The 22,878-nt window shown below is 34.8% G+C and overlaps 3 protein-coding genes across 6 annotated transcripts; 1 reads left to right on the top strand and 2 right to left on the bottom strand.

Moving 5' to 3' along the window:
- The first annotated feature begins 41 nt into the window (after positions 1-41).
- nfya (nuclear transcription factor Y, alpha) lies at positions 42-6,434 on the top strand. Of its 4 annotated transcripts, XM_016482763.1 has the most exons (10): positions 42-101; positions 878-1,014; positions 1,216-1,287; positions 1,927-2,073; positions 2,365-2,496; positions 2,612-2,717; positions 2,859-3,007; positions 3,118-3,294; positions 4,261-4,371; positions 5,892-6,434. In XM_016482763.1, exons 2-10 carry the CDS (start codon positions 934-936, stop codon positions 5,949-5,951), a joined length of 1,035 nt encoding a protein of 344 aa, XP_016338249.1. In that variant the 5' UTR covers positions 42-101; positions 878-933; the 3' UTR covers positions 5,952-6,434. The 4 variants fall into 4 exon arrangements, with proteins under 4 accessions (XP_016338249.1, XP_016338251.1, XP_016338248.1 ...); XM_016482765.1 differs by lacking the exon at positions 5,892-6,434 and having other exon boundaries at positions 1,216-1,254; positions 4,261-5,264; XM_016482762.1 differs by lacking the exon at positions 5,892-6,434 and having other exon boundaries at positions 4,261-5,264.
- Positions 6,435-6,570: 136 nt separating this feature from the next.
- cav4a (caveolin 4a) lies at positions 6,571-10,911 on the bottom strand. The gene is made up of 3 exons (XM_016482767.1): positions 10,456-10,911; positions 8,021-8,208; positions 6,571-7,886 (listed from the first exon to the last, which is right to left on the bottom strand). Exons 1-3 carry the CDS (start codon positions 10,672-10,674, stop codon positions 7,736-7,738), a joined length of 558 nt encoding a protein of 185 aa, XP_016338253.1. The 5' UTR covers positions 10,675-10,911; the 3' UTR covers positions 6,571-7,735.
- Positions 10,912-16,674: 5,763 nt separating this feature from the next.
- On the bottom strand, positions 16,675-20,954 carry LOC107686013 (probable G-protein coupled receptor). The gene is made up of 2 exons (XM_016482805.1): positions 20,708-20,954; positions 16,675-18,124 (listed from the first exon to the last, which is right to left on the bottom strand). Exon 2 carries the CDS (start codon positions 18,020-18,022, stop codon positions 16,715-16,717), a length of 1,308 nt encoding a protein of 435 aa, XP_016338291.1. The 5' UTR covers positions 18,023-18,124; positions 20,708-20,954; the 3' UTR covers positions 16,675-16,714.
- Between the last annotated feature and the right edge of the window lie 1,924 nt (positions 20,955-22,878).

Here is a 22,878-nt window from a genome sequence, read left to right as displayed (position 1 = left end):
CCCCCCCCCCCCCCCCCTTATTTCTTTATTTTTTAAGCATACAAAAAGCAGAACAGAATTATATTGAGAGTATCACACTTTAATAATCACACAACAAAAAGGTTATTAAATCTTTTTTTTTTGTATGTATGTTTCATATTTTTCAGGGAGAGGGCGTAAAAATATGACAATTTTTAGTATCATGGTGTATCCAAGTGGTCTTATGAAGTATTCTAATTTGTTGAGATAGTGAATTGGTGGGTTTTTGTTAAATGTGAGCCCAAATCATCACAATTAAAAGAACCAAAGACTTAAACTACTTCAGTCTGTGTGCATTAAATTTATTTAATACACGAGTTTCACAATTTGAGTTGAATTACTGAAATAAATGAACTTTTCCACGACATTCTAATTTATTGAGATGCACCTGTATAGTATACTCTCTTTCAAAAAAAGTATCAAGTATCAAAGTTTTGGTATTCCTTGGATACACCATGATACTAAAAATTGTCATATTCATGTACCATTTATATAGTACTAAAAAGAGAACCATAGTGCTACAAGTCTAAAATAATGTTGTACAATGGTACTTTTTAGTACTAAATAAGTCAGTAAATATTTACTAAACAATTTAGTAAATAAGTCAATTTTTAAATGCTGTATTAGAAAACAAAGGTAACATAACACATGATATATACAGGGAATTAATTTAATGCATGCTATTAGAGAATTTACAAAAAAGTCATTTAAAATTTAAAGAAGCTGACTTGATACTAAAATGATGTTTGTTGTAAACCAGCAATTAAGTCAAGCATCCTCTTTTAAGCTTCTTGCATTAGATGCATGTGCTGTTGCATAACATTTCAGATTTACGCAACGACTTGTTGCTATTTTTCAGACTTCAGTTCCGTGCTGATCTCATTATTCATAATCCACAGCAGTCAGACGGCAAACATGGAGCAGTACACCACCACCACGACAGCTAGTGGAGAGCAGATAGTGGTGCAGGCCAGCAGCGGACAGATCCAACAACAGGTAATTTGTGACCTTTACCGACAGTATCTGAAGCGGATAATGCAGTACCCTATTAAATTTGCATCAGAGATGCATAAAAAATGCATAGACTAGTATTTTTAATATATCTAGTAATAAAGCATCTCAGTGTGATATAAAACCACAGGGAAATGTTTTTATGTGTGTTTTTACTCATTCGAGAGTCCTTTATCAATGGCCCAGGGCACAGTGACTGCGGTGCAGTTGCAGACTGAGCCTCAGGTAGGCCAGACTGCGGCCCAGCAGGTCCTTCAGGTAGTGGTTGGCTCTCTGACCACCTCTGCTGTCTCCAAATCTCCATGCATGCCATCTCAGCTTGCATTGCATGGAGATCGGTTTGCTAATATTGCATTGTAACAATGATGAATGCAATGTTAAGATATCAGATATCTGTGACATGTGCGCTTTTTGCATCTGTCGCAGTTTATTTTATCATTCACTCACTATGATTTTTAACGAGAACTTTTAGTGTCCAAAGAACGCTCACGTGCATGAGTTTTTAGCATGCTTTGTTTTGCAAAATGCATTATAAAATCTACAAGTACATAACAGCTGCACCACCAATTTTTTGCATTTCGGAAGTTCACATTCACTGCATTTTCTTGCATGCATCTGTGTTTTGCATTGTCTCAATGTATATTGTAATGCTTACATAATATGCATATAAATATGAGTTGTCACATTATATCTCCCAATAAATGTGTTAGTAAGATGATATTTAAATGCTTTATGATCAAGGCTCTGTAGATAGTGTACGACAGGTTTTTCAGTGTTTTGATCATGCTGATAATTAAATAAGACACATTATTAGACTTTATAAGGTTAACCTCTGAGGGAATTTATCTTTAAAGTTGCTGCAAAACTAATGAGATTTTCCATGCATCCTCTTTGAAGGTTCAAGGGCAGCCTCTTATGGTACAAGTCAGCGGGGGTCAGCTCATCACTTCTTCTGGGCAGCCCATAATGGTACAGGCCATGACAGGAGGACAAGGTCAAACCTTCATGCAAGTACCAGTATCTGGTACACAGGGGTTGCAGCAGGTGGGTGTAGCTAATTTCACACTGAATTGTTGGTTAAAAATATATTATTTTCACTAACATATTTAATTTATCTAATAGTAGTAATAGCAGTGGTTCTCAACCAGGGGGCTTCAGAAAACTTCCAAGATGACTTAAAATGATTTAAAATAAGACAATACAACAAAAACAATCAAGACTTCATTCATTTTTTGATTTGAAGAACCAGTCAGAAAGTTTGAGAACCACTGCAACGTAGTGTTCCATCAAAATATTGGGTATGAAATTGTAATGAAATGACCAAATGTGGCACAGATTCAGCTGGTACAACCCAGTCAAATCCAGCTTCCTGGTGGACAGACTTTACAGCTACACGGTCAGCAGGGACAGACCCAACAAATCATCATTCAACAGCCACAGACTGCAGTCACTGCAGGACAGAACCAGGTAACTTCATTTTATCACCTTTTTGTGCAAATATGAAGGAGAAGCCTCTATAAGCTCTGCAAGCTTGCAGTTAAATACAAAATATTAATAAAGTTCATGATAAATGTTTTCTTAGGGTCAGCAGCAAATCACTCTGCAGGGTCAGCAGTTAGCACAAACTGCTGAAGGACAGACCATCGTTTACCAGCCTGTTAATGCGGACGGGACCATCCTACAGCAGGGTAACACTGCTACTCCTCTGCAAAACATTAAGCCATAAACATCATGCACTTTTAAGCAGTTAAATGTACATGTGTTTACACTACTGATGACATGTAATAATTTGCATTTGTAAATAATGCATTTTGTGATTGTCCGTCCAGGAATGATCACTATTCCAGCTGCATCTTTAGCAGGAGCTCAGTTAGTCTCAGCTGGATCCAACACAAACACCACCAACACGGGTCAGGGCACAGTGACGGTCACTCTTCCCATGGCAGGAAACATGGTCAATGCTGGAGGAATGGTCATGGTGAGCACTTGTGGTCATTTTTATCTATAACCAAAAGTGAGTTTGTGCTATACAGCTAATCTATTTAGATCACACTTCCTAACCTTATTGTGTGTTCATAATTGCATCAGATGGTCCCAGGGGCTGGCGGGTCGGTTCCCACCATGCAGCGCATTCCTCTTCCTGGAGCAGAGATGCTGGAAGAGGAACCTCTGTACGTCAACGCTAAACAGTATCACAGGATCCTCAAGAGAAGACAAGCCCGTGCCAAACTAGAAGCTGAGGGCAAAATACCCAAAGAGAGAAGAGTATGTGTGCTTTTTTTTTACGGCAATAACAATGACTTTCAATGGCTTTATGTGCAGTGACTAATATATATATATATATATACATATATATATATATATAACTCTATGCAAATGTTATATTAGATTATATCTAATATATAATCTATCTAATATCTATATCTAATTATATTTAGATTTACATTTATATTTTGGTTAATAAATAAATAAATAAGTGCTATATTAGCATAGTATATTATATATATAGTTTTAAGAACCGCAAAGCAGTCCTAATTATTAATTTTGTTTACCTTAATAATAACTGTATTAGTAATAATTTAATTCATTAAAAATATTAATAATATTTGGCGTGTATATATGTATGTATATATATATATATATATATATATACACACAAACACACACATATCCTTTTTATTTTCTTTAGATATAATATTATTTATTTTATTTATTTTTTTGGTTATTTACAAGCTAAACCTTTAGTTCAGGCTTCATCTTAAAACTCACATTTCTAAAAATTCTTAACATTTCTTTAAAGGATAGAAATGGCTATATAATATCATAATTAATATTATTTGTCCCATTATATATAAGAATATTAATGCAATTCAATAATTATACTGCAGCTTTTATTGATATTCCTTGGGAATTTTGCTTAAGGTTTGTTCTAAATCCATTAAAATATTAAACTACTGCAGTTAATTTATCATTAAAGTATTTGCATACTGAGTTGCAGTTTGTATTCTATCTTGAATGTATTTGCATATGGAATTATGTTTGATCTTTTCTTTCTTGCATCTGTTTAATCACTATTTTTGTCATGACAAAGCAACTCTGATTATTCATTTTCTGTAATTTATTAAAAATAGTTTAATTTACTTTATTAAAAATATCCATATTTGACAGGTTTCTGTTCAACACACCATGTATGTGAATATTCAGTATATTTTCTTTCCCACTCCCTTCCAGAAATACCTGCATGAGTCCCGTCATCGTCACGCCATGGCCAGGAAGCGCGGAGACGGTGGACGCTTCTTCTCTCCGAAGGAAAAGGAAGAAATGGCCATGCAGGCCCTTAAGGTGAGCGAGGGGCTTGAGCTCAGCTCTCATTGGCCAGCCACCTCAGCCCCGCCTCTGGGGTAAACTATCCAATCCCAGCTTGTGTCCGACCCAAGAGACTCTATACACCTAATTTAATTTAGACCATCCATACGCTGCGGCTCTGCCTGAGCTACCTCATGCGTCTGTGACACATTCATGTCCAAACTGTCTCTGTCTGTGAGTTAACTGACATTTCCAACCAATTAAACTGAACATGCATACTAAGATCTTAGTATATATGTTCTAGTATATAGTATGAGCAAATACAATGTACAGATTGGTCCCCATGTTTGTAACTGCTAGGCTGCATTGTAGCTTATTACTTCCTTTAATAATTTCATTATTTAGCTGCATATCTTTGTGTGCAGCTTAAAGATAGTATATTTGAACTCTAATTGGAAATGGCTTCTTTCAGAAAACTTCAGCTGTAAACATGGGTGATTAGCACAATTTGCCCTGTCAGTGTTTAAGGTTTCTTGTCTTAAATGTCTGACTGCTACTTTAAAAGGAAATCTTCAACCTTGACGTCTTTGTTCTGTCTGCATTTCTGCCGTTTGTCCTACCATGCTGTAAACTTCTACCCCAGACTGCTTGTGATAGTCACTGAGATGTATTAAGCTGTGTTTATTTGTCCTTTTTACCATCTTACTGGTATGAATAGCCATTCAAAATGATGTGTTTTCATTAGTGATGTATGGCTTGGCTTGCGCCCTTTAACGCTCTTCTGTCTTTGCCAGAGCTGTGGCTTTGTTGTTGCTTTTGCCATTTTATGTTTCATACGGCTGTATGTGGGCTTTTGTTTGCATTCATGTTTGTTACTTGATGATATATATGCCCTTTTTATGCAAATAAACCTTTGTTCTTGATTTATACTTGGTTAGTAATGCCTTGCAGTTTTTTTTACATAAAAAAACTTTTTTACATATAAAAAGTTCATGTTGAGTTTTGGTCATTTTGACCGGGAGAGGATTTCCTTTTCCCCATAACTAGTTAATACATTTCTCATTAGGCTGTATTATTACCAAATATTAGATTCAGTCTTTTCAGCTTTCTTTCAGTTAACACAGGTTTTGTAATTATTTTTGGAACTGATTGGTCATAGTCCTCATTGATCAAAAGAAAACAAGTTGGTGGTAATATAGCATAATGAGAGTTTTATAAGCAATTAAAGCCGGCCATTTTTGGGAACACCAAATTAGGTAAAAGGATTTTCAGCACAGCACAAGGGTTAAATATTACATTTTTATTGTGCAGAGTTGCATTATAGACTAAGTCTTCAATATAAAATGTTATATATTTTTAGCTTCGTTCATTGATAAATAAATCGCATAGATGGTTTGAAATGCATTTTAGAGTTGAGTCAATCACTAATATTTTATATATCAGACACATTGATCAGAAAATTCTCATGGTTCAAACAGGTAAGAGTTCAACTCCAGTCACCCTCTCATAGCATGTCGTATTGATGAAATTTTCATCATCTTCCTTTTTCCTCACAGAAATCTGAGCAGGATCAATCTGAAGAGGACACAGTGGGCCACATGATTCAGGTGGCATAAACTACCCTTTCCTCCACATGTGTTTCAGTCAGTCCTTTATGCTTAAAATTTCAACACATGGTTTCTGACTTCCCCTGATTTATTTCAGTTCTCGTATAGACTGAACAATTGTTTTTGTTGTCCAATACTGCCATGTAAAACATACCGATATTGGGAATTTGAGTTTTTTAAAACCATCTCACCAGGCCAAAAGGTGTACAAGTGTTTTCTGTATTTATGAGGAACGACTTTTCATTTTAGGGTCAAATGTGTTTATGATTTGTTACTTTAGACATTTCATTCCACTCCATTTCTTTATTTAATTAAAAAGTAACATGTAAGAATTGATCACAAAAATGTGAATTACAGTTGAGTTTTGTACTATGAGAAGTTTTTACGTGTACTGGATCAGACTGTGAAATGTTACACTTTTCTATGCACTCGCGCTTTTAGTTGGTCCACCGACCATTTGTACATCCACCCACTCTCAAACATCTCCCTTTAATGAAAACCTTCACTTATCTCCTTGTATTTTCTATTGATGGCTTCCTTATATGAAAATAAAGGTTGATGTTCTGTACATGGTGGCAAAATCTGCTTTTTAACTTTTGTTAAATGCAACGTTTTAGATATCCATTGAAACATACTGGTATATCAGACCGTTTTTAGGATTTACACATTCTCACGGGATGAGTCCAGCCATGTTTGTGTTTCCTTTTGCTAAGTTACAGACACACCCATTTGATTGCCATTATTTAATAGATCCATGATGCATCTGTACCCTGAGCTCTGGTGGAGTTGTTTTATTTGAGTTAAAGGGACAGTTCTCCCAAAAATGAAAATTCTGAAAATCATTTAAATGATGACAGAGTTCATTTTTGGGTGAACTGTCACTTTAAGACCTTGAGAGATTTTGTATATGCTTTAAAATATCACTTTAGGAAGAACATTGCATTAAGGAGATATGATCTCAAGGGTGCGCTAGAATAGAGATAATCAGATTAAAATGACTGGCAGATTGATCGTTTACAGCAGAGGGCGATATATTATGAATCAGTTGTTACTATTATTTTGGTGGCCTAATTTGCATATGATGAGTGACGCATTTAATTGGATAGTCGGGGACAACTGGTTATTTTACAAATGAAAGGGCTTCGAGAACACTTCAAAGAGCACACAATGTGTCCTCAGTGCAATGCAAAACAGGTCATCAAAACACACAACGGATGTTAATAGCAATATGTTTTACCATAATCATTTGCCAAAAGGCAGGATAGCTCGACCCCAACCAGCTGCAGACACATTTTATGGCACCTTCAGTGGGAAATTAAGAAATTATTTGACAAAAAGAAAACATTGATAAAGTCTGTACAAAACACACAGGGCTAGTTCTTTGAGAATTGAAAATTCTGACATAATTTACTCACCCTCATGTCATTGCAAACCTGTAAGACGTTATTTCTTCCTTAGAACATAAAAGGTGGTATATAAAACACTGTAAAAGTGGTCCACATTTGTGTTCCACAGAAGAAGAAAAAATAACATGGGTTTTGAACAACATCAGCTGAATCGTCATTTTTGGTGGAACTATCCCTTTAAATTACATTCATACCTAAGCAAACATCATGCATTTCCAAATATCCGCTTCCTCTCAGTTTTTGCCAGCGAGTTAACATTCATCACGCTTGACATTTGGGCATGGTCCCCCTTGACATGCACCAGGAGTCAGATGGCCACACATCTGCCCAAAAGTTCAATGTGAATATCCATTTGAATTGATTCAGCAGATTCCAGAGAAATGCTTCTCATTCCCGTGTGAGAACGACACTAATCCCACTGCAGCACTTGGCTATGCTTTGGAAGAAGGGTAGGATGATTATGTCTAAAACGCTGCTCCATAAAGTTTGCAACCACCCGGTGTTAATCAAGACAACCTGCACACATGGCGTAAAGAACCTGAAACAAAGAAAAAGGTGAAAGCTTAGCATTTCTTTTTTTTTTTTTTTTTTAAATCTGATACAAATGTCTACTTTTTATCTACTACTAAAAATGCCAGTGTCATGGATTCGATTCAAAGGATCTACTCGTACCAGATGTGAACAAAGCTGAGGACGGCGAAGAGAATCCCAGCAAGGAGGGACACTGGAACAGCCAGCAGAGCAGTGATGATACGATAAAACCAGGCCCTGGACACCTCGAAAAGAGCGTGACTCCAGATCCACACCCGATCCCCACTGCGCACTGATGCCGGCTCTGCTATCACATCCTCAAAACTAACCTGTCGGAACAGAACATTCAGAAAAGTAGCATCTCCTGCCCTCATCTGCTTTAAAACTAATACAGCTTGAACAATGCCCCTAGGCAGCTATTTTAGTCAGTATAAACACTATATTCAAGTACCTTTTTAATGAACGGAAAGATTAAGCTGGTGAAGCTAATATTGGCTAAGCTAATTTTCATTAACATCACCAATGAACCTGACAACAAGAGTCATAAATCATGAATTAGATTTCATTTTTACATTTTAGGCATGATTTTTACATTTAAATGTATGGATACTATTAGCTACATGAATATGGAAGGCCAAAACTGGCTACGTTAACACTGGCTAAGCTAATCTTTCACTAACGTACCTCCATATTACCAACGTACTTGACAACAATAGTCCTAAAATCATGATTTAGATTTGATTTTACATTTTAGACATGGTTTTTACATTTAAATGTATGAATACATTAGCTTTAACATGAACGTGAAAAACTAAGCTGGCTAAGCTAATATTGTCTAAGCTAAAAATCTTTAACTATCATATATTAATGAACACGACAACAATATTCATAAATCATGATTTAGATTTGATTTGACATTTTAGACATTATTTCACATTTAAATTTAGCTTAAATGAATAGGGAGAGCAAGCTGGCTAAGCAACATTGGCTTTAGTCTCAGCCTTACAGACATCACGCCCACGGACCTTTGGCTAAACGTCTGATGCAAAAGTGGAAACACTTCAGGAGTTTCGAAGTCGTCATCGGATTGGTTGAATTATACAGGATTTCCGGGAGACGTGTTATGTCGCGTTCTTTAACGTTCGCCTGGAAACAAAGAGGCCGTGGCGCCAAACCCCCTCTCGAAAGAAGAAAGCCGTCGTGTTTACAAATGTGACGACGAGCGCTTATCAGGATCAACTAAACGCTCAAAAGTGTGTGAAATATTTAAAGTTCGCGGCATAGAATCTTTAAAATACGTCCGAGAGTTTTACACACTGTTATTGTATTGTGGCGACATTTCCACGCTCCGAAACGTGACGCTGAAACGAAGCGAACTGTGATTGGTTGTTTGACATGTCGGTCATTGCGGGCCTTGGCCAATGAAAGCTGCCATGGATTCCAGACCTTCAGCCGTCAGTCTGAAGGTCTGGCTACGTGAGACTAACGTTGGCTAAGCTCATTTTCACTAAATAAATTAAATCACAATTGTCATATTAAATTTAGCTAATGCACATACATGTTCTAAAACAAATGAGCTAAGCTTGATTCGCTGTTTAAATGAAAGGCTACAGCTGCAGTATTGAGTGTATATGTTAATTTCTCTATGAATGGACCGTCTCCATCTGTGGTACTTCACAGCATTCGATATGAATCTTAACCTCTTAAGTGCAGTATTTTAAACTGAAAACTGCAATAGTATTAGCAACAGTTTATAACATAAACAATGCTGCAGTGGCTACTGCTAGTCTTTAATAGCTGTGTAAATCTGTCTGGTCAGCTCATTTAAGAAGCGGTTGCTATTATTGTCCACATCAGTGGAGATATTCACACATGTTCTTCTAATCCATCTCCTGCTACCAGCTGTGGTTGTCTACAATGTCAGGACAATGTTTCTTACTTTGGATTAGAGTGGCTTCAACAAAGTGGAATCTAATTCAACCTAATTTACCTACCAAAAAATGTCACAGAATGCAAAGGTTTTGGAAGGGAAAATCCAGCATCGCAAAAATAATATTTATTTATTTACAGATATTTAAAAATTCTTAAATCAGGAGATATTTATTTGAGAAGGAGAATGACTTGAGATATTAAGTCTTGCTTTTGGGTTTCTTTTTAAGCTTTTTATGCTTAATATTTGTCAGTAGGTTGTTTTTAATCAGTCACAATTATGTGATTTTATGCTTAAAACATTATCTGTTAATGGGGTAAGAACAAAATCTTTGTTTTCCATTTGAATGATGTATTTTTATTAGCCCCACTGACAGATATTTATCTTGTTTTAAGCATAAACTCACTGGAAAACAAGACAAAAATGCAGAGTAGGAAATAATTTTTTGCAGTAAGTTAATTTTGAGGCTGTAGTCTATACAATCACTAGAATCAACAGTGGTTTATCATGATTGACATTTATGAGATAATATGTTCCTGGCCCTTGAATAACTTTTCCACATCAGCCACTGTCCCAATCAAAAGTGACATTCTACAGACTCTATAATGCTACAGTGAAGAACTGTAGGTGGCCATGAAGAGATTACCTTAAGACACTCATTTATTTGTCTTGGGTCCCGTTCATTGATCAGAGGCCTGGTGTCACTCTGTGTAGAGATCACATCTTCTTCTTCCTCTTCCTCCAGGACTGTTTCCAGCTGCGTCTTCCACGTCTGTTGTTCCTCGTCGTCCTCTCCATCCCCTGCATCCCTCAGGTCGATCTCAGTTTCCCTTGCGTCCATACTCCGCATCATGGTGCCCGTCATCAATATAAAGGTTGTAAGGTCATAAAGCGGCTCATCAACAGCATCAAAACATGCATAAACAGTTTCACACACTCTCACACATATACACTGTGAATGGAGAGCTGGAGTGCTGTCTTGAAGCTGAAACGGATATGGGATATATTAGGAAAGTGACCGTGCCCTAACAGGCATTCCCAAACAGGCCCCTATGGGAAGATACCAGCCCCCACTGATGCATCTGCTATAAATACCCCATTAGTGACCGGTGAAATGCAGACCACTGGTAAGCTTAGAAGAGCTCTTAAAAGAACCAGCGGATCAAGAATAGGATGAAATATTTAATCGAATGGAAGCATTTATTTTGAGCACTGATTGAGATTTAGTTTGATCAGTGTGTAGTATTTGTTTGCAAATTTGGTTCAAAAATTATAATATTAAACTCTTTCATTGTTTATGGACATTATTTGTGAATGAGTATGTGCAAAATATTAAAACATTAAAGGAAACAAACTGACTTTTGTTTCTTGCCATATATCTGATACCCTTAAGGCCATCTATAACTTAAAAGCTGCAAAGTAAACTTTTAGCAGATATAAGTATTTGAAAAGACTTTCTCTTCCAGGAAAATGGATAAAAAAATATTTAATTTTAATAATGATATTTTATTTTATACAACAGGGGCCAGTTGCATAAACATAGCCACTATGTTAAGACTGTGTCTTAAGAACTAGTTTGACCAACTAGCTAACCAAGAGGTAATCAGACTTACTTTTTGGATTCAAGTTAGACCATTCTCCCTTTTTATAACTGCCTTTAAGAAGTTATGACCAGTCTTAAAGAAAAAAAAATTAGATGATTAACTTTTTAAGACTAGTCTAAGCGGTTTATGCAACCGGCCCCAGGTGGGTCCTTAAATCTGATTGGCTGATAAGAGTGCGATATTAGAGTGATAACAGAACTCCTCCAACTGTTTCACCGTTTGTATCACTCTGCTTCTTGTATTTATTTACCATAACGAGTGTCATGGCGGCGCCCCAAATCCACTGTAATTTACAAAAAGTACTGTTTTTGTGTCACGGAATGTAGTTTTAAGAGTTTTTTAGGGGATAATGTACTTGTTTAGACTTCAAATATGCGGTTTGTTAATAAAGGTAATGTCTATTTGAAAATTTGTGTTGACATTTTCGGAGATGTGAGCTTTAGGGCATCAGCGGGCGTTCAACGCTCATGAACCCGTCGAGAGCAGCCTCACCTCGGCCAGATCTTCTGAAATTTGCCGCTGGCTCCTGATGTCTCTATAGTGGTGGTTAAACATGAAATATTATTCGTTTTGGGTAAATCTAATCGGCAGTCTTTGGTCTCATTAATCTATTATTTGTTCCAGAGCAAATTGTTTTTTTTTTGGCTGAGGGCAAAATCTCATCACGTTATATTTTATGTAACTTTAAAGGCAGAGTAAGTGATTTTTCAAAAACACTTTAGAAAACTGATTCGGGCCGAATCGCAAAACAAACTTGTAGCCAATCAGCAATAAGGGGCGTGTCTACTCGTGATGTGGAGGAGAGTGCGTTCCGGAGCTATCAAAATAGGGGCAAGACCCTTTTGGGGTAGGGGCGTGTTTGTTTTGGTGATTTCAAATATCAACATTGGCTACCAGAAATCACTTACTCTGCCTTTAATGCTGTATGTCAGAGCGCGAGAAGGGTCTTTGCACTTCTGACTGAATTGTCTAGCAACTTTTATTATGGCTGTTGTTTAGTATTATTCAATAAATAATATTTTATATAGTAGAATTTAGTATTGGGAAACAGTGTGTGTGTTCGTGATTGTGATTTTAGTGACATTGTTCCACCATTATGGTGACAAGAGACTGTTTTACGAGTCAGCGGTAAGGACTTTTATTTTGAAAGAGACTGAAACAGCTTGTAAGACACTGTTAAGTGTTAAAAAATGCACTGAGCAGCGCTGTCATTGGAAATCACAGATGAAAGGATAGTACGACAAAGATATCGCTTTCCTCAGCGGACATTCAGACTAATGTTTTATTGTGAATATGAGATTGAGCTGAAGAATGAATGCTGTATCAGATGCAGGTAATCACACTCGCTCAGTCCATCTCTCTCTCATTATACTCTACTTCACATAATACAGTGAGCTTTTAATACAGTAAGTTAATACAATAAGCTTTCGATTAAGCAACTCAATGTTCCTTCGTTACTAGTTCTAAAGTGACGTTTTCGAATTAGTAACAGAGGCTTGAGCTCAGCTGTTAAACTATCAAACTGAGATTTGAATCTGTGGCGGAAGGAAGTAGTTCTGCACAAAAGAGGGTTTTAAAAAGACACTCCGTTGTTGTTTTTCTTATGTATTTACACACTCGTGCCATCGAACTGTTGAATAAACACAATATCACACTCGTAGACGTGAGATATGGCTGTATATTTGCACGCTGTGATTACCTGCGGCCTACGGCCGGATCACAGCCGTGCTGATTTACAGCCATATCTCACATTTACGAGTGTGATATTGCTCATATATAATACCTTTAACTCAAGAGACAGCCTACACAAAATTCAATAAATATAATTCAACAGAACAACATACGATTTGTATGTTGTTCTGTTGAATTATATTTATTGAATTATTATATTCAGTTAGAAAGACAAGTTTTATTTAAAAGTTCAATAAATGCATGAAGTTCCTAAAGTGGTGACGGAGTAATCTCAATATTGACCAAAATAATTGTGATTATGATTTTTGCCATAATTGGGCATCGGGTTCAGGGCTATGATGTAAATTAAAGGCTATAACGTGAGAAATTCCTGGTTTAATAGGAAATATGTCAACACAGGTAAGAAAACTTTTTTTTTTCATTCAATGTTTAAGAAAAAAGAACAGGGACTCAATAATGACCTCATCTGCTGGCTTTCGGAAAATTATTTTACGCATTTTACTGTTAGATCCATAAACTCATAACAGATGCTTAATACATAATACAATTTAAAAATGATCACTTCCACTGTAATTTATACATTTGTACTATTTATCTTTCATTCTGTATACATTTGTATTGCTTTTGAGAAAATCCTGTTTTCGAGAAATCTTGTTGAAGTTAACTCTTGCCAGCATGTTAGGGTGTTGTGAGTGGTTGCCAGGGCATTGCCATGTGGTTTTTAGGGTGTTGTGGTTGGTTTCTAGGTGGTTGTTTACTGCCTATTAGTCAGAAGAGCTCAAAAGTCCCTCCTTCAATGTAAGAACATGTGATTTTTTTTTCATAATCTATTTTTGTCTATAGTATCATGGTGTTTTATTCTGGAATGCTCTCATGTTAATCACCATCACTGTTTAATCTCACAGTTTGTGGCATTTTTTTCCAATTCACCTTTGCCCACAGTGGTTGTCTCGTGTATTGTGAGGTCGGACCAATGCCTTTTAAAAATATTCTTTTGGCAGCCGCCCTAGTTTAGTTTGCTTTATCCGTTAAGTCTAATCTGCATTCAAATCTCCCCATTAGAATTAAAAACATGTCCGGAAAAATTATGGAGATATTATTACAGGAAACCAGCTTTCAGATGATAGACTGATAGTATATATCTGAAATGCACAGAATTCAGAAAATCATCTTTGCCTGTTTAAATGTTTAAATGTGAAACAGCTGTCCTCTGGCAGATTTACTATATTATATAACCCTATGTATTTGGCCTAAGTCACAGGATTTTCACTAACACGCAGAGCCAAAAATTCCAACAGGAAAAATGCAACAAATATGGAGACTCAGTAAATATACAAAAGTATAGTGATAGTGATGTGGCTCATACTTTATTGTACTTCATTGTTGAGTGGCATATACTAATTAGCCTGCATGAAGATGTACATGTGAAATAAACAATGCAAGAAAACCAGTTGTACATATGTACAGTACTATCCTCATAAATACAGCTCTATCCATCTCCATGACAACGAAAGACAGTAATGGTCACATTGTTTTGTATAAATAAAGAAAGTACAAATAAATACATAGTGTGATGTAATGGGTGGCTCCATATAGCTGTTAATGCAGCACAATTGAACATATGCTGCATTTAACTAAATCAGTATATGTCAAGCTTTCAGTGACTAGTGTTTTATTGAACAACGAAACAGTTTGTCTTTGTCACTTCAGCCTATGTGTGATATTTACAGTTTGAACAGTAGAAAAGAAATACAGCAGACAGCTGAGGTCCTCCTTTGCACTATAAATAATAGAAATAAATATGTAAAAAATGATTCAAAACACTTTTTACAAGTTTTCTTTTTTGTATGAAGATTTAGTTTAATCAGATGAAAGCCAAGAAGTATTTTTGTCATTTAAGTTACTATTTTTTTTAAATAAAGTAAACAGTAGTGCAGTATAAACACAGTAATACAATAGAAAAAAAAAGGTATTTTCTGTAGTACTTTAAAAATGTTAATTTTTATAATTTTGAATATGTACAGTGTGTTTAGAAAATAATCACACCCCTTAAAAATAATCACATTTTGTTGCTTTGCAGCCTGAAAGATGGACACAGTTTTTGTTTTATCCAGCTGTATTTACTCAGTACACCTTATAACATCCAACTGAAAGATATAACACCAACATGTCACAAAAAAAAAAAAAGCTGAATCAGAATACAGCTGGATAAAACAACAATTGTGTCCATCTTCATTTCAGGCTACAAAGCAACAAAATGTGATTATTTAAAGGTGGGTGATTCTTTATACCCACTGTAAATTTTATTTAAATGTTGGTTAAAATTGATGACGTTAAAAGTTTAGGCAATAATTATGTAATTTCAGTTCATAATGTTATTCAAACCCTAATCAGCTCTGTGTTTGTAAACACATGGGCGGAGTCACCACTAGGAAAACCTGTGATTGGATGAAGGCATTTGTTGTTCGTTGGCTGTCACTGTGTTGCCAGTCGCAGTGTGGCTGACCTTTTAAAAGTCTAGGTAACATCAAAACCTACCCTTTTTGCTTTCTGAATGCACATGCCTGATCTTATTGTGAACAACTTATTATAGTCTCTTAATAAAATGCAACAGATCTTAATGTGAGTTTGCATTTGATTGTGGAGGGGCAGCATTTAAGTGCACTAAATGACAAGTCCGCCATACATCACCAGAGAGAAGTCTGTCCAAGTTGAAAAATTTGGAAGTGCATTTAAAAACTTTAGGGATGCAATGAAAATGTATCAAATATTGTTTTTTTACTTAATAAAGGGATGCAAGCAGACATTTACAAGCAAAATAGTTTAGTTACACTATCTTCAAAGTGTTTTTAATAATTCTGTAAATATGCATAGGCCTACTTTAAACTTCATGTGTGTGTATATATATATATATATATATATATATATATATTCTCTCGGGACTTTTATTTTGAAATGTATACGCTTTACTATTGTACATATTACAACACCATAAAGTTAACATTGTCTCAATTCATCAAAAGTAAATCATAAGCATTTTTTTTGGGGCATAAATGTATGGCATTTATTGATTGCAATCTGTTTTAAACTGTGCAACAACACCGCATTCTGCTTTGAAATGTGCAGCACTTATTTAATAAATTCATAGTCTTTAGAAGTTTAATAATTACATTAAGCTCTATAATTGCATAATTCCTATTTTTCCATCCCCAAATTTAAGACCCCATTTAAATGGCTGTTTGCTATACAATTTAAGATATGACCTTCATTAAACTGAATTTTTAAAGATTTTTAAGGACCCTCAAAGACCTTTTTATTCGCACACATGCTCCTAAATACATTTTATGATTCGCACAAATCTATTTTTAGTCGCAAATGCGAGTGAAAAGCTCGCACTGTTGAGCCCTGGCATGGATGAATCGTTCACAATAAGATCAATAACATGCATTAAGAAAATAGATAGGGTGAATTTAAATTTTATGCCGTCTTTAAAGCGAAGCTTATAAAGTGCTCAAACAATAATTTATAATAAAAATGCAACTCTATTACAAAAAAAATGAATGATTAATCCTCTCCAATCCTCCATCTCATGGCAATCTCATGAATAGTTTAGGTGATCTCTTCAGGTATTTGGCCCGGTATCCTAAAACTAGTCTGGTCCAGTGTGCTCCTCGGTGTAGCCATGTGGTAGCTGCATCTAACTCTGTCCCTGTCACTTCTCCTGTGCAAAAAATGAAAAAAGTCCTGATGTCCTGAACGTTCGTGGCCTGACGCCGAGGGCCGCACCGGTCTGCCAGCTGATCGGCAACACAAGAGCATCTTACACAACTCCTCCCTGATCTGACGGTTCAGCAGGCCGTAAAAAAACGGGTTTACTGCGAATGTCGAATACGCCAGCCATGTGACCGGTCCTTCGGCTTCTTCAGAGGCACTATGGGAGAATCCCAGCGACAAATGCAGGTGGAAGGCAAAGTAAGGCAGCCAGCAGAGCAGGAACTGACCCACGATGATAGCTAAAGTAAGAGCCGCTTTCCCACCAACCAGTCTCCTTTTCCTGCGAGGGACTTGATTTCTGCGGACGCTCGTGCTGGTGGTGATGATCGTGGTCTGGCTGTTGACGGAATCAGACCAACGCTTCGGATGACGGGTCGCCATCGTCCAGCTCGGGATCGGGCCTCTTTCCCGCGCAGCCATGTGGGCGACTTTATAGACGTTCCCATAGACAGCAATAATAATAGCAGCTGGAACGCAAAAGCAAACCGTGCAGAATAAAATAGCAAATACTCTCCGGTGTCCACTGTGGCTCCAATGAAGAGAGCAATGGGTGGCGGCAATGGAGCTTCTACTTCCATAACTGGGCCATCCGAAGACGGTAGCAAGTCCTAGCAAAGTAGACGCCACCCAGACAAATCCCATCACGGCTGCGGATAGCCAAGGCGTCATTTTAGCCTCGTACCTCATGGGATGCACAATGTAGAAGTAGCGTTCGATGCTAATCACAGTAACCGTAAAGATAGAGGCAGATATCAGAAAGGCAATGAGGAATATGTACATCCTGCATTCGAGTACAGAAAAGACGATGCCGGCGAAAAAGGGCGAGCTGCAGATGATGCCGAGCGGCATTAGCAGAGCGGCACACAGCAAATCCACGATGCAGAGGTGACACACCAAACTGAACTTGCGGAGATGTGGCACTTTCACCACCACGGCAAGCACTCCACTATTGGCCAAGAGCGCAATTGCATTAAGAGTCACCATGACCACGAGGCCCGACATGTCTCGTAAACGCGATTGCGGATTGGACATGCTCCCTAACTGCATGCTGGGAGCCAGATGCATTGGGTGGCCATGACTCAATGTCTCATTAAGTTCAGTTTCGTTAAGCTCTGCTGGTGGAGGTAATCCAGACGCCTCCATTGTTTACAGTGTGGTGCTCCAAACACAAAGCAGAAACGCAGACTTCTCCATCTTCTACCAGTCAGAAATGGGGACTCATTGGCTGGAGGCCAAAGGTCAGCACTGTTGAAAGTATAATATAAAACACAAAAATGAGTATACTACAGCTGAACACATGCAGTACAACAAGTTGCCAAATTTAAAAGGTGCATTAAGCAGTTTTCGCTTATTTGCATGTTATCTACTTGATTTACAGTTCTGTTTGGAGATCACATGTGCTTTTTAATTTTTATTAATTAATATCATAATTATATACTGTAGTATTATAAAATAAATAATACTATAATTAGAAATGATAATAAAATAATGAATTTAAAAAATGCATACTCTATAAATAAAATTAATTAAAAAAAAGTGTGTGTGTATGTATGTGTGTGTGTTTGTGTACTGCTGATTGATCAAACAGTTTTAAAATAAAATAAATATTCAAATGAAAATAAATAAGTAAAATTAAAGTAAAAAATAATAGAATATAGTTATGGAAAACAGGTGCTTTACAGTGCACTTTACAGAGACGATACTTTTTGTGCATATACATATACTGTACGTTTTAAAATTGACTGAAAAGGTCTTTAATTTAGTGTTTGGGACTTTTTGTATTTTGTCCATGTTTGGTCTTTCAAAAAATCATCTATGAATGTTTTTGATTATGTTCAGGCCCTCGTACAATACAATACAATATTACAGCAGCACCATGGTTTACTGATGTGTAAGATGGCAACAACTATGTCAAAAAATACCATAGTATTACCATAATGCCGGTGTCCAAACACATGATATTACCATGGCATCATATGCCAAAAAAAAAATTTTGTGAGGGAAGGTTTTAGCAACATTTCTAAATCACCAGGCTATTTTGATGTTTTGTGGACATGTGGCTTAACACTGAGAAAGCGAGGGAGGCTTGATCAGTTCGAATAATTCATGGTGCTCTATTCATGGTGCTCGTGGTGCTCTAACCTTTTGAAGCGGAGTATAATGAGCTCACTTGTTTGGCTGCAGCTGCTGGGGTTTCTCTGGCATTAGCGTTAGCGTGAGCTCACTGTCACCTGCACAGCACTACAATGCACTCATGCCACAGACGTCATGATACACATATAATCACTCTCACACAGACACAGACATCATCTCACTGATGTCATTTACTGGAGAGTCACTCTAATGCCCAGAAAACTTCTCATAGCTTTAAAAATTAGACCAGTAAGTCTTGAGGTGATGTGTGTAATTTAGGGACAAATTAAAGTTAGCCAATATGTATAAATATATGTAGGTAGGTATGTATATATTTATATTTGAACTTTCTATTTATAAAAGATTTCAGAAAAATTTCCAGAAAAATATTAAGCAGCACAAATGTTTTCAACATTGATAATAATAAGAAATGATTATTGAGCAGCAAATCAGCGTATTGGAATGATTTCTGAAGGATCATGTGACACTGAAGACTGGAGTAATGATGCTGAAAATTCAGCTTTGCATCACAAAAATATATTACATTTTTAAATATATTCAAATAGAGAACAGTTATTTAAAACTAATAATATTTCACAATATTACTGTTTTTTACTGTATTTTTTATTTAAAAAATGGTGAGCCTAGAGAATTGTTTGAAAAAAGTTTTAGTACTAAAGACAACACAAATTCACTGTAAATTTTACTGTATTTTTACAGTGTCAATAATTCTATAGTGTTGTTTGAAAATCTTTTGAAACTGATCAACCAAGATTTATTATGACCTCCACCAGTCATTTCACAATGCCAATAATCGTAATCTCTAATCTGCTATAGTCACAGTTTATCAGCACATGTCCATAGGGGCTAGAAAATGAATGCAGAGTAATTTGGCATGAAAATGCACAGCGGCTGTATTACATCACCACCATTACGGCTGCACAGAATGTTCCAGCTTGTTTTAGGTTAATCAGTTCATGATTATGATGGACTGGTAATGCCTTGACCTCGCACTACCTCCATTTTCAGAGCAAAAAATAACTTCAGAGGTGGTTTCTGGGTGAAAAGTGGATGAAATTATGGCAAAACAACAAATAGCACCTCTAGAGTCCCCCACCCCCGATTCAGACACACAGCTCTGGTAAATCAGTGACTTCCACTTTTAATCCTGTGGCATGTTTTTCGGCCAGTAATCTCTCTGCTCAGCACAGACTGTCTGGTCATCTAATAAACAGACGTGCAGGTTTTTGATTTTGGATTATGAAAGAGGTGTCCTGCTTTTATTATGCACTGTGAACTTTTCATAAACACACACAAAAGTGGATACAACACGATATCAGCTTGAAAATACACTGAAATTCAGCTAGATGTGTTGTTGCATTATAAAAAATTTAATCTGAAGCGTTAACGAAACAGTTATGTTGTTTGTAGTTTTAAATAGCTACGAAAAACCACTTTTTGTGTAATTTATCATCATTAAAATATTGTTCTCCAGCATATATTGTTAATTATGTAAAATCTGTTGTTTACTGAGAAATTATTTGAAAAGTTATGGGAAAGCACTTGAATTTTCAGGGTAATAAACTGAATGTTTAAAGCAAAAAAACACAGTAAAATAAGTAACATACTGTGCCACAGAATTTAGGCTGGAACAAATTAATGTAAAATGTAAAATAAGACAAGAAAAAATCTCACCTGATGTTTGTCAACTACGTCTAGTTAAGCATCGTTTAATGTTCCAAAATCCAGGATCTGTCCATCAGTCATGTGGAGTCGGTGAAGTTTATCCAGCACTCACTCTGTCTGTGGTGTAGAGAGCTTGATGGAGTTGTGTTTGGCTCCACGGTCTTTGCACTTAAGACAAGCGGAAGCCATTACAGAGGCAGGTCAGTCCATTAGGAGACTCTGCTGCATCATCTATAGACAGAGTCATTACACTGTGTCAATTCCCGAGAGAGAGAGGGAGAGGGAGAGGGAGAGAGGGTGGGGAGAGAGAGGGAGGAGAACACAGCTGACTGATCACAGGACAGTAGTAAGGCACTCACACTGTTTAAATCTAGAAATAAAATAATACATAGGCACAAACATGTGCAATAAAAATACAAGCAAAAATAAATAGAATTTTAGTTACATAATTTATAATTAATATTAATAATAATTGATCAATTGAATGTGACAATGTCTTAGTAGTACTAGTAATACACTTCTGTTTTTATTGCATGTGTGTGTTTATTTTATTTATTTATGATATATTGTTGTTATACTTAATTATGCGTTTTTATTACATGTTTGTATATATGTCTGCATTTTATTTCATTATTATTATTATTATTAATTTGTTTATAATATCATTATATTGTATATCATTTTGTTGTGTATGTTTGTATATGCTATTTTATTAATCAATAATCATGTTATACTTAATTAAGCTTTTATTGCATGTCTGTATAAGTCTATATTTTGTTTATTTACTTAATAATAATAATAATGTTATACTTATTTGTTTTTATTGCATGTCTGTATATATGTATATGTATTTAGTTTATTTACCTAATAATAATAATAATAATAATAATAATGTTATACTTATTTATGTTTTTATTGCATATCTGTATATATGTATATGTATTTAGTTTATTTACCTAATAATAATAATAATAATAATAATAATGTTATACTTATTTATGTTTTTATTGCATATCTGTATATATGTATATGTATTTAGTTTATTTACCTAATAATAATAATAATAATAATAATAATGTTATACTTATTTATGTTTTTATTGCATATCTGTATATATGTATATGTATTTAGTTTATTTACCTAATAATAATAATAATAATAATAATAATGTTATACTTATTTATGTTTTTATTGCATATCTGTATATATGTATATGTATTTAGTTTATTTACCTAATAATAATAATAATAATAATAATAATGTTATACTTATTTATGTTTTTATTGCATATCTGTATATATGTATATGTATTTAGTTTATTTACCTAATAATAATAATAATAATAATAATAATGTTATACTTATTTATGTTTTTATTGCATATCTGTATATATGTATATGTATTTAGTTTATTTACCTAATAATAATAATAATAATAATAATAATGTTATACTTATTTATGTTTTTATTGCATATCTGTATATATGTATATGTATTTAGTTTATTTACCTAATAATAATAATAATAATAATAATAATGTTATACTTATTTATGTTTTTATTGCATATCTGTATATATGTATATGTATTTAGTTTATTTACCTAATAATAATAATAATAATAATAATAATGTTATACTTATTTATGTTTTTATTGCATATCTGTATATATGTATATGTATTTAGTTTATTTACCTAATAATAATAATAATAATAATAATAATGTTATACTTATTTATGTTTTTATTGCATATCTGTATATATGTATATGTATTTAGTTTATTTACCTAATAATAATAATAATAATAATAATAATGTTATACTTATTTATGTTTTTATTGCATATCTGTATATATGTATATGTATTTAGTTTATTTACCTAATAATAATAATAATAATAATAATAATGTTATACTTATTTATGTTTTTATTGCATATCTGTATATATGTATATGTATTTAGTTTATTTACCTAATAATAATAATAATAATAATAATAATGTTATACTTATTTATGTTTTTATTGCATATCTGTATATATGTATATGTATTTAGTTTATTTACCTAATAATAATAATAATAATAATAATAATGTTATACTTATTTATGTTTTTATTGCATATCTGTATATATGTATATGTATTTAGTTTATTTACGTAATAATAACAATGTTTTACTTAAATA

The sequence above is a fragment of the Sinocyclocheilus anshuiensis genome, unplaced genomic scaffold (genome assembly GCF_001515605.1).
Source record: "Sinocyclocheilus anshuiensis isolate Anshui unplaced genomic scaffold, SAMN03320099.WGS_v1.1 scaffold465, whole genome shotgun sequence".
Taxonomy (NCBI): domain Eukaryota; kingdom Metazoa; phylum Chordata; class Actinopteri; order Cypriniformes; family Cyprinidae; genus Sinocyclocheilus; species Sinocyclocheilus anshuiensis.
This window is presented reverse-complemented; position numbering and strand designations above follow the sequence as displayed.

Coding starts and splice junctions, on each gene's coding strand:
- cav4a (XM_016482767.1), bottom strand. CDS start 10,674: ATGACGGGCACCATGATGCGGAGTATGGACGCAAGGGAAACTGAGATC. Junction 8,209..10,455: donor AAATAAATGAGTGTCTTAAG/GTAATCTCTTCA, acceptor CTGTTCCGACAG/GTTAGTTTTGAGGATGTGAT. Junction 7,887..8,020: donor CTCAGCTTTGTTCACATCTG/GTACGAGTAGAT, acceptor TCTTTGTTTCAG/GTTCTTTACGCCATGTGTGC.
- nfya (XM_016482762.1), top strand. CDS start 934: ATGGAGCAGTACACCACCACCACGACAGCTAGTGGAGAGCAGATAGTG. Junction 1,288..1,926: donor CGGCCCAGCAGGTCCTTCAG/GTAGTGGTTGGC, acceptor TCCTCTTTGAAG/GTTCAAGGGCAGCCTCTTAT. Junction 2,718..2,858: donor CGGGACCATCCTACAGCAGG/GTAACACTGCTA, acceptor TTGTCCGTCCAG/GAATGATCACTATTCCAGCT.
- LOC107686013 (XM_016482805.1), bottom strand. CDS start 18,022: ATGGAGGCGTCTGGATTACCTCCACCAGCAGAGCTTAACGAAACTGAA.